This window comes from Pistacia vera, unplaced genomic scaffold (assembly GCF_008641045.1).
Source record: "Pistacia vera cultivar Batoury unplaced genomic scaffold, PisVer_v2 Contig521, whole genome shotgun sequence".
Taxonomy (NCBI): Eukaryota; Viridiplantae; Streptophyta; class Magnoliopsida; order Sapindales; family Anacardiaceae; genus Pistacia; species Pistacia vera.
In genome coordinates, this window is record NW_022196359.1 from 1,188,851 (window position 1) to 1,200,147 (window position 11,297).

At 35.6% G+C, this 11,297-nt stretch overlaps 2 protein-coding genes across 2 annotated transcripts; both read right to left on the reverse strand.

Moving 5' to 3' along the window:
* Positions 1-3,897: 3,897 nt before the first annotated feature.
* On the reverse strand, positions 3,898-6,803 carry LOC116106749 (probable aldo-keto reductase 1). Its single transcript, XM_031393075.1, has 7 exons — positions 6,302-6,803; positions 5,643-5,810; positions 5,313-5,516; positions 5,044-5,216; positions 4,748-4,844; positions 4,428-4,581; positions 3,898-4,257 (listed from the first exon to the last, which is right to left on the reverse strand). Exons 1-7 carry the CDS (start codon positions 6,509-6,511, stop codon positions 4,055-4,057), a joined length of 1,209 nt encoding a protein of 402 aa, XP_031248935.1. The 5' UTR covers positions 6,512-6,803; the 3' UTR covers positions 3,898-4,054.
* Positions 6,804-6,956: 153 nt separating this feature from the next.
* On the reverse strand, positions 6,957-10,645 carry LOC116106753 (probable aldo-keto reductase 1). Its single transcript, XM_031393078.1, has 7 exons — positions 10,417-10,645; positions 10,087-10,254; positions 9,694-9,897; positions 9,376-9,548; positions 8,991-9,087; positions 8,665-8,818; positions 6,957-7,615 (listed from the first exon to the last, which is right to left on the reverse strand). The coding sequence occupies exons 1-7, from the start codon at positions 10,459-10,461 to the stop codon at positions 7,410-7,412; spliced, it is 1,047 nt and encodes a 348-aa protein (XP_031248938.1). The 5' UTR covers positions 10,462-10,645; the 3' UTR covers positions 6,957-7,409.
* Positions 10,646-11,297: the final 652 nt, after the last annotated feature.

The following is an 11,297-nucleotide window of genomic DNA, read 5'->3' on the forward strand; positions in this document are numbered from 1 at the left end:
TATTAGTTCTCATGACAAATTTGGCCCTCGGGCTAGTTGTTGTATATTTATGGGGTATGTCATGCTCCAAAAAGGTCATCAACTATATGATCTAGATACTGACAAATTCTTCATTTCTTGAGATGTTACATTTCATGAAAATGTGTTTCCTTTTAAAGACACCAACACTAGCCAATCAACTCCTCAACATTTGTCTACATTCATGGATGATGACTTCTCACCATCTCTACCAGGACCTTGTCTTACCATGGTACCTATTCTTGGTCCACTAACTCTACCAGATTTAGGATCTCCAGTCATCCATATTGACTCTTCTCTAGTCATTGCTGATACACCAACAAACTGTTTTTTTGATGACAATCCTTTGGCACTGCCTCCTGTCCTAAAGAAACAGTTCCCCCACAGAGATCCTCCCGCCGCATTCGACCTCTTGTTTGGACAGCTGGTTATGTCTACCCCATCATTCTAGAGTCCTCAAGTACTACTTATCCAACCTCCAATTATGTCAATTTTGACCAATTGTCTCCTACACACTGGATTTGTGTTAACCAGATTTTTTCTGAACGAGAGCCCTCATTTTACTCCGATGTTGTTCAACACTCTCATTGGCGTTAAGCTATCGCCACTGAACTTAATGCCTTGGCTGATAATTGTACACGAGATTTAGTTCCTCGTGTCCCTCATTAGACTCCTATTGGCTGTAAATGAGTTTACAAAATCAGACACCACGTTGATGATACCATTAAAAGATACAAAGCCCGTCTTGTTGACAAGGGCTTTACTCAACAAGAAGGTTTTGATTACAAGGAGACTTTTTCACCCGTTGCCAAGCATGTCACTGTGCAAGCCTTTCTCTCTGTTGCCTTTGTCCAGGATTGGCCACTACACCAAATGGATGTTCATAATACTTTCCTTCATAGGGATCTTCATGAGGAAATTTGTATGGAACTTTCATCGGGTCTTCATAGACTAGGGAGAATACAATTTGTCGTATGTGAAAATCACTATATGGCTTAAAATAGGCATCTCGACAATGGAATGTGAAAATCACTATATGGCTTAAACTACAGGTTTTTCAGATAGTGATTATGCTGGAGACCTTGATGATAGGAAGACTACATCTAGTTCCGTGTTTATAATGAGCTTTGGAGTTGTTACTTGGTCATCAAAGAAGCAACAAATAGTAACATTATCAACTACTAAAGCTGAGTTCATTGCTACAACATCAAGCTCATGTAATGCTATTTGGTTACGAAGGCTACTTGGAGTTCTACACAATCAACAAAAAGGTCCAACTTTAATTTACTATGATAATCTTTCTACAATAAAGCTCTCAAAGAATCCAGTTCTACATGATTGCAGATTTGTTAACCAAGCACCTTAAGTCTTCTGCCTTTGTGAAGCTTAGAAGAATGCTTGGCGTATGCTCTTCAAATGACATTGTTTCAGAGGAAGCTTAGTAGTGTTGTTGAATTGTTGAAGTCGTTTGTTCCTAAACTGATTTTTGCAAATATCAGTTTAAGGGAGGGTGTTAAGAGTTATTATTTACTTATTTATTTGGAAGCTCTTTTGCTCATTTTGGGAGTCTATAGTCATTTAGTTAGTGATGAAAAGAAAGTGGTTTTACTTTGCCTAGTTTATAGGAGTTGAGGCTAGTGGTGGACTTTGTTGTTTTTAGGGAGAACGACATTTTCCCACCCGTTAAGTTTTAAAACAACACTTTCCCACCCATCGTTATGTTTTGTTAAGAAAATCCGTTCTGAAGAAGGGTAAGATGGTCAATTTATATGAAGCCTTGTAAGTCAAAATTTAAAAATTGAAATATGCTTTTTCCTTTCCTTCTCTTTCCTTTTTTTTTTTTTCCCTCATCTTTTCCTGGCCATCATCTCTTCCTTCTACGTTGGAGGCTGTGACACTAGTGTAACCTGCAACTGCCAGCTAGGCTGGCGGCATCGTAACCTTCAGCCATGAGTTGGGCTGACTGTGACGCTACCAACTCAGCTCACAGCCAACCAAATCTCGGCCGAAGGCAGCGTCACAGAATCCTAGCTTGACCATGACACTGACGTTGACACCGTAACCCCCTTTCTTTTCTTGCACACAATTTTTCTTTTGGATCTTATGGTCTGTGGGTTTATGATTTTGGGGCTTATTTTTTGTGGATTTTCAGTGGCAGGAGGATTTGAAGATTCTTTTTTTGAAACATGTGTTTTGCGTTTGTCGGATGTTGAATTTTGTGTTGTGTGGGTTTGTGAATAGAGTTTGTATATGAATTTTAATTATTAAATTTCAGTAGAGATGAAAAAACTTCAATGGGTTTGTTGTTATGTTGTGTTGTTTGGGTTCCTAAAAAAAATATGTATATGAATTTCAGTTAAATAATATCATTAGAGATTGGAAATTTTAATGGGTTTGTTGGAGGAAAGAGAAGAAGAAGATGATGTGGGCATAATACATTTGGTGAAGGAAGAAGATTTGGGCAGAATACATTTGGTGGAGGAAGGAGAAGAAGAAGATGATGAACAACAAGAAATTAAGGATGGAGAATGAAAGAGAGATGTTAGAGAAGCCATGTGCGTTTGAGGTTTTTGGGTAGTGGGTACTATGGTCTATGCGAATACTAGAAAAATAAAAATTTGATTCAACAAAATGTTGTCATTGTTCCAGAAAGCGTGTGTGGTGTGGGTAGTAAAGCAGTGAAAGGGCAGACATGAACCAATCAAAAAGGAAAAAAAAAAAAAAACTGATCTGGTTTTGTCATGTTTCTGCTTCTTCTCTCTCTGTAGAATTTTCTCAATGCTTATTTTGATACTCGCCCAACAACCTTTTATTACTGCTCAATTACAAGGTATTGTTATTGTTAATGGGAAAGTAAATTTATATTGGTAATTGACTTTGTTGCATGACATAAAATAACAAAAAAAATATTAAATTAAATAGTAAAATGTATTTTCGTCTTTATAGTCAAATAGTAACGGATTTTTCTAATGGAATATAACGGTGGGTGAGAAAGTGTCGTTTTAAAACTTGACGAGTGGGAAATTGTCGTTTTGCCAAACCTTGGGTGGGGTATAGTTGTTCTCCCTTGTTTTTATTTATTATGATGTATACAGTATACTACCTATTTATAGGTTATTATTTTTATTAACAATAATACTATACTTATAAAGAAATCTTACAAAGATTTTCATACAAAGTGAGATAGTAAAAAATGAATGAAAGAGTGAAACAAAAAGTCAAACTCATTATATTCACTCTTCCATTCATTTTTTGTTACATCATTTTGTATGAATACATTTGTAAAATTTCTTTATAAGTATAGTATTACTCTTTTATTAAGTGACATTATCAGAGCTTCACAAACCCCATCCGGTTTTTCTTTCTTTCTTCCATTGTGTATCGATTTCCTGGAATTATTTATCACACCACCTATATTTTCCAGTCAATTTTTTTCCTATGTCACATGAACGGATGAACCCTCATATTTGTTACATATACAGGTTCGAAAATTTTAAAGTGTTGTTATGTGCCACGTGGATTTTCCACCTGATGGAAGTGCGACCAAAGGACACAAGTATTACACGTATCTCATGGGAAGAAAAGGATTTTAATTTGCACTGGTTGGGTGGGCGGCACCATTCTCTGTATAAATCTTCGTTTAATTTCAATGTACAACACAATTGAGAAAGAGTTAATAATCCTTCTTAAAAAAAAAAAAAATTGAAAATCCCTTTTACTTCCTTATTAGGAATAGGAAAATGTAAGGTCACTGCACTGACATTTTTCATCTGTTAATTAAATTTGACGAAGACTATTGTGTATGAGATTCTAATTCAGGAAGAGTTGTGTTGCTACCAAAATAATTAGCTTCCATTAAATAAAACATTCAACACTACACTGTACTACAATGGCTATTGGCTAGCCTCCCATTTCCCTTGTCATATATTGAAACAGACGGAATCAATTCCAGCTTTCTGTTTCTGGGTCTGCATTTATTTCACCATCACTAGGTATATTCCAAGCTGAATAGCTCATCAGTACAAAAATCAAAATTTTACTTGCTTTTTGTTGCTGGATGACTATCTTTTGCCGGTGTGTTAGCAAATTTCCAGGCAGGACCAACAAAGTTATCATTTAATCTACTCCCGGCCACCTCGCTGATGGGTATCGCAGCAGAAATCTCTTCTAAATCTTCATTTGTGAGCTTCACTCTTAATGAATCAATGTTATTGTCAAGATTGCTAATCTTAGTTGTCCCTGCTCCAAAAAAAGCTCAAGTGAGAAGAGATTAAAAAAATGTGTTTCAGTAATAGAGAGTGGAGAGATTATTCAATGTTTACTTCCAGGAAATCCACGATGAGGATACTAGTTAGTTTGAGCAGCACATCTTTAATGAAGCTGAGGAGAAAAAATGAAAGATCAATTACCAGGAATTGGTACTATATCATCCCCTTGGTGAAGAACCCATGACAGTGCAAGTTGTGCAGGGTTGCATCTATGCTTCTCAGCCAACTTTTCCATACGCAAATATAAAATCTTGTTTTTGTTCAAATTCTCTCCGGTAAACCTAGGATGTATTTGCTTCAGGAAAGGTTGACCATCAGTTAATCAAGATTATTCCAATAAGAAACAAGATGAAATTATCAAATTGAACCAACTCTTTAAAACTGTAGTTATGAGCTCAAGTTAATGAAGCATTGAAGATTGATGTTATAAGGCCAAAAGTGAATGAGTGGCCAAGCCATACCAGGAAACTGTTTGCAGCCACACTTTCTACAACCTTCTTGCCACCGAAAAAACCTCGCCCGAGAGGACTATATGGAATTATCCCAATTCCAAGTTCCCTGTGACATTCATAATATCCAAAGATGACCTGTTATGTTAGTTGTCAGAAGCAGAAAAGAAAATCAATACAGAGTGAAAACTACACAAACTGAAAGAGAAAGAGATGCAAACAACTTGAATTCACTGAAACTTTAGCACAAGAATCAACATAGAATACTTCATTTTATTTTTTGCAGATTAGGCTTGAATTTAAAGAACCTGCAAAGTGGGATTATTTCTTCCTCAATATCACGAGTCCAGAGTGACCACTCCATTTGTAAAGCAGTAATGGGGTGAACTGTATGTGCCCTCCTTATAGTATCAGGGCTAGCTTCAGACAACCCAATGTATTTTATCTTTCCCTCTTCTACCAATTTCTTAAGTTCTCCCATCTAGGAAAGAAGAAAATGTACTATAAGCTTTCTCGAACTTCATTCTAAAAGACCAACGCCAATGATTGATGATTAATGGCATTCAGCAGTACTTACAGTATCTTCTATAGGCACCGATGTGTCAACCCGGTGCTGATAATAGAGATCAATGTATTCCACATCAAACCGCTCCAGACTAGCTTCACAACTGGAGCGAACATATTCGGGGGTACCACATATTATGGGCTTACCATTATCAAATTTGACAAAACCAAATTTTGTAGCTAACTGGACCTTTTCTCTTGGTAGCTGCTTCAGAGCCTGAAATATGCAGAATTTACTAACATCATCATACGCAAATCTTAAATGCCAGGTAGATTTCACAAACATAAACACATTCCGACGAATGTGCATTGTTTTTGAGAATATATTCGCAAGTGCATTTACCTTTCCAATCAAAATCTCATTGGTATGGGGTCCATAGCCATCTGATGTATCAAAGAATGTGATACCGTTATCAAATGCATGCCTGATGATCGAAATGCCAACTTCTTCTGGGACAGGATCATTGTACATTCCGGTGAGACCCATGCAACCAAACCCCAACTTTGACACCTTTAAGACATTATATATTAAAGAAATTAGATGAGGAACAGAAACTTCTCTTTATGATTGCACAATTTTGATGAAGTGTTTAAGTTCTTGGCTCTTGCTCTTGCTTTCAAATGAAAAATAGGATAAAACTTGCGATCAATCAATTTTATCAATCTTTAGATTGAGAAAACGGACAAAAGTAGGCAGAGAGATCAATCATCTGACTGCAAATTTTATACAGATAAGGAAAGGAAAAAAGTTAAATGTTCACACCAATCAGAGTTCATGTAAAATCTTCTAGATAAGTTCAAGATGAAAAGCTTGGAATTGCTTATCAATAAATTCAAACAATTTCCTATAAACTTAGAAAAGAAAAAGGTAGCTAGAGATGAAGAAATTAACAAACACTTCAAAGAATAAAGCCAAGATAGCAAAAAACTAAGATAATATGAATTGCAAAGATGAAATAGCTTAGAATTTTAATGAATATAAGGACAAGATCATCAATTTACCTCAAATCCTTGACTGCCCAGTTTCACTCTTGGAACTATAATTCTTTGCTTTTCGGCCATTCTCTTCAAAACCTGTTCTTCCTCTCCTGTCTTGTATGACTTAAGACCTCTAGCAGTTTGCTGAAAGATATATGAGAACCAAGAGACTGAAATTTGTAAGGAAATAGCAAATACAGGGGGCTTTGGTGGACCATTCTTTACTGAGGTCATAATATTTTATTGTTTAGACTATTCTTTCCTATTACTAGTCAAAGATATATGAGAACCAAGAGTCAAACACATGACACAGGTTCAATGTATATGAAATATTGAAGATGAAAAAGTTAATTCATGATGTTTGCTACCAACATGTCTTCAAAGTGCATGTGTCATCTTTCTTATCCTTTCCCTGATTACTTTTCGACATCTTCTTGGATATTCCCTCTGTTTTGACGAACAGAAAAATGTTGGGCACACTGCATACATCCACATCTTTCATCAGTTAATTTGAGAGTGACAATTTTGCACCTTGTTTGCATTACTAAGTAGCTCAGCTTGGTTTATATGATGCAGTTGATGCAGAACCAAAAGGCTTTACCTTTTTAACATTTTGACGTCTTTCAACATTGGCTCGAGCCAATGTTAATTGACTCATCATATAGTTATATTCGGGAATAATTGTTTGACAGACGATAGCAAGGAAATTTGTGAGAAAAAGGTTAACGAGGTATATGTAGCACAAATTACACCTTGGAAGTAAGGCTATAAGGTCACTTTTAGGATCTGCACAAAAAATATCAGAACAAAATCCGCAGGTTCTTTGGATGTAAGTGAATATCCTTCTCTGATTACGGTGATTACTTGTTGAAACTTCTCTTGTATCTCCACATTTTTCTCATAATGTAACATCATTGCTGCCAATACAACAAACTGATATCCAATTCATATTGCACCAAACATGTACAGCCACCTAGCATTTCCCTTATCATTTATTGATACAAACAGAAATGGATCTCCACATAGGTGTTTCCTTTGCATGTGAGATTTGCAAGTTTCTGCATTTATTTAACCATCAATTGGTATATCCTCCGCTGAATAGCTCAATCATGCAATTTTTTTTTTGCAAGTTTTAGATCCTTTGAGCTGCTGCAGGACTGTTTTTTGCTGGTGTGTTACCAAATTTCCAGGAGGCAAGAAGAAAATTATCATTTATAAATCTACTCCCTGAAACCTCGTTGATGGGTACAGCGGCAGAAATCTCCTCTAAATCTTCATTTGTAAGCTTAACTCTTAGTGCACCAATATTATTGTCAAGATTCTTAGTCTTAGTTGTTCCTGCACAGACAAAATTTAAGAAGTGAAGAGAGGTTCAAAAATGATGTTACAACTGTACATGTCTTCACAGTTCATTCATTAGAAGTGTATCAATTAATAATTTATAGAAAATTATTGCAACTCTTGCAAACCAATTCCAGTCTCCGAAGGTATGAACAAGATGAGACTTGAGTGTAACAATTGCACATCACTTGAAGGGTAAGTTGGATGAAGTGAGGGTAGAGTATCAGTTCCAGCATAGTCTAACTAGCAAGGGTCATTGGACTATATATATATATTTATATACAAGTAAAACATCTCTATAGTCATAATGGTAAAACCAAACTAATTTTATTATTATGAGAATGTTATAACCTAATAGAGGTATAATTACAAAAAATTATTATTTTGACTTAGTTATCCTCAATGCAAGTGGTATAGAGGTAAAGTATGGACTGCGTTACTAATTAATTAATGGAGCATGTCAAATCCAAGGTATAGACATTGATAAAAGAGATAGACATAGTTTTATGCCAAAAAACTCTAAACATGCTTGAGAATCTAGAAATACATTAGCTTCGACAAGAAAGTGCCATGTTAGCGAGTTATTACGTACCTGTAAGTTCAAAGATGTGGTAACAACTATAAAACATAAATTATTGTCCCAAATAACTTTAGATAAATATTTTATTTCATCTTAAACTTTTAATATAACATAACATATAATTTTTGCAATATACAGATAATTATTATTATATGGAGACAAGTTCCTTAAGATGGGACCTAGAAAAATTATAACTTATTACAATGTAGAGTTTATTCTTATTTATAATTGATCCAAGTTGAGACTATAATTTTTCATGATTACATGGAGGTTATTCTTCTATAGAGTGTCACTATAGAGAGGTTTTATTATATATATAAAGAAAATTTGAAGCCTTTTAGATTGTGTCAAAAACTCAGCAGCATTGTCTGGATAACAAAACAGAAAAAAATAACTTTTTGCTGCCATGAAATCCATGAGAATGTTTGGTAAAGTCGAAGAAGAGAAAGAGGAAAGATCAATTTACCAGGAATTGGCACTACATCGTCTCCTTGAAGAAGAATCCATGAAAGTGCAAGTTGTCCAGGGGTGCATCCATGCTTTTCAGCTAACTTTTCCATACGCCAATAGAAGATCTTGTTTTTGTTAAAGTTCTCTCCTTGAAATCTAGGGTGTGATTCCTAAAGGAAAGGTTGGCTATCAGTTAATAAGATTATTTGCATAAGAAACAAGATGACAGTATCAAAATGCACTAACTCCAAAAAAATCATGCATTTGTTAACTTGAATTTACAAAGCATTGAAGGTTAAATAAACACATAAGGCAAGAAATTGATAAGTCCCAGTGGCATACCAGAAAACTTTTAGCAGGCACACTTTCCACAACTTTCTTGCCAGCAAAAAACCCTCGACCAAGAGGACAATATGGGACTATACCAATTCCAAGTTCCCTGTTACATTGACCATAACCAAACGACAACTATAACTAAGTAGTATTTTACAGAATTTAACTAGAAACAGAAAAACATACATTGCAGGCCTATAAGAGTTTCAAGGAAAAGTTCATGGATCCTAAGACAATTAAGAAAAAGAGCAATCAATTAAGCAGAATCAGAATGTTGGACTGCAAATTGTAATCAGTTTACAAGTAAACTTTGAGTAAAAACGAGAATTGTAACATGCATGTAGGGAAAGTATTTAATTTTCATAAGAAATTTGGTTTATCAGATATAAAGAACCTGCAAAGTGGGACAATTTCTTCCTCAATGTCACGAGTCCAGAGTGACCACTCAATTTGTACAGCAGTAATGGGATGAACTCCATGTGCCCTTCTTATAGTATAAGGACTAGCTTCAGATAAGCCAATGTACTTTATTTTCCCCTCTTCCACCAACTTCTTAAGTTCACCCATCTAGGACAAAAAATATACACTTTTAGCTTAATTTGAACTTGAGCTCAAAGATGATCACAATTTCACAGTAAGAATTGATTAATAAGTAAGGGCAGCTAATGAACGTTCATGAGAACAAAAACAGAAACGCTGCAGCAGAACTTACAGTATCCTCAATAGGTACCGATGTATCAACCCGGTGCTGATAATAGAGATCAATGTATTCAACATCAAGGCGTTTCAGACTAGCTTCACAACAGGAGCGTACAGCTTCAGGAGTACCACATATTATGACTTTACTATTATCGAATCTGACAATACCAAATTTTGTGGCCAACTGGATCCTTTCTCTAGGTAGGTGCTTCAAAGCCTGAAAATATGCAGAATTTAATAAATCACTAACCACTCTTACATCCCAAGTAGAAAACACAAACATGGAGGCATACCAGAATAATTAAGTTCATTGTTACTACCATACTGAGATTAGGAAGTTTAATTTCTGTATCACTTCAAAAAAATAACTGCAACCATGGAGAATTTTGGAGTAAATGTGGTTTACCTTTCCAACCAAAAGCTCATTAGTATGGGGTCCATAGGCGTCTGATGTATCAAAGAAAGTGATTACTTGATCAAATGCGTGCTTGATGATTGAAATGCCAACCTGTTCTGGGACTGGGTCATTGTATATTCCAGTGAGGCCCATGCAACCAAATCCCAACTTTGACACCTTTAAGACAGTTGATCATATTAGAAACAAAAATATATTCAGACCTCCTTATGATTTCAAAATCTCAAATAAAGAAACCAATACTTAAAGAATAGAAATAACAAAAAGCAATAAGAATAAACAAATTGTTTACATTTTGCCCCGATGGACATTAAATCTTACCTCAAATCCTTGACTTCCCAGTTTCGCTCTTGGAACTTCACCCATTTTCTTTAACTCTGCTCTCTCCTCCCTGTTCTGCTCTTGACACCAACTTGAGACTTTCTCCCTGTAATTTGTAAAGAAACAGCCAATGCACTTGCCTTATTTAACTATTCGGGAATCGCCAAATCTAAACCAGTCCTTATCTCTATAGTGAGGCATATAATATTTACTGTTTGGCCATCCTTTCTTCGTTTATTAATCAATAAGAACATTAACTACCTTTGCATAGTCGAGTCTCTGATAAAGGCTCTTGGATATATCTAAGTTCTGAGTCCTACCTCGCTTGCTAATAAAGGTAACATAATAAGGGTAACCATAAAAGCTTTTATCAGATTGGTAATTCTAAGTTTTGGAGAATTAGTTGAAGTAGACGTAAGCTGGTTCATACATCTTCTGTCATCCCAAAAAATAAAAAAATAAAAAAAATCAATAAGAACATTCATGAAACTCATATTCCATTAAAGAAAATTCATAAAAATTAACAAAACACCCCCATCCATCCATTAAATGCCGGCAGCCGACCACCACAGCCAAAGGGTAGCCGAAAGTCGTTAAAATGATGCACGACTGGCTAGATTTGGCCGTCGTTGACGATATCATCGTCAACGTCTAGATCTGGCCAAAGATCTTGATGTCTTTGACCGTAGATTTGACTTTTTCCAGCCAAATCTACCATAGATCTGGCCAGAAAAGTTCAAATTGGTGCACGACAGCTACATCCAGCCGGTCGTGTGTCATTCTGACAGATTCTGGTCACCTTTCGATGGTGGTGGTCGGCTGTCGGGAATATGTGTGTGGGTGAGGGTGTTTTTGTTAATTTATAAACCTTTATTGTTGGA

Bases quoted from the DNA above. Each gene is read 5' to 3' on its own strand.
- LOC116106753 (XM_031393078.1), bottom strand. From the start codon at position 10,461: ATGGGTGAAGTTCCAAGAGCGAAACTGGGAAGTCAAGGATTTGAG. The intron at 10,255-10,416 runs GTAAGATTTAAT...ACTGTCTTAAAG, and splicing joins TGGGAAGTCAAGGATTTGAG to GTGTCAAAGTTGGGATTTGG. The intron at 7,616-8,664 runs GTAAATTGATCT...TTGTCTGTGCAG, and splicing joins CGATGTAGTGCCAATTCCTG to GAACAACTAAGACTAAGAAT.
- LOC116106749 (XM_031393075.1), bottom strand. From the start codon at position 6,511: ATGACCTCAGTAAAGAATGGTCCACCAAAGCCCCCTGTATTTGCTATT. The intron at 5,811-6,301 runs GTAAATTGATGA...AATGTCTTAAAG, and splicing joins TGGGCAGTCAAGGATTTGAG to GTGTCAAAGTTGGGGTTTGG. The intron at 4,258-4,427 runs GTAATTGATCTT...TTTTTGGAGCAG, and splicing joins TGATATAGTACCAATTCCTG to GGACAACTAAGATTAGCAAT.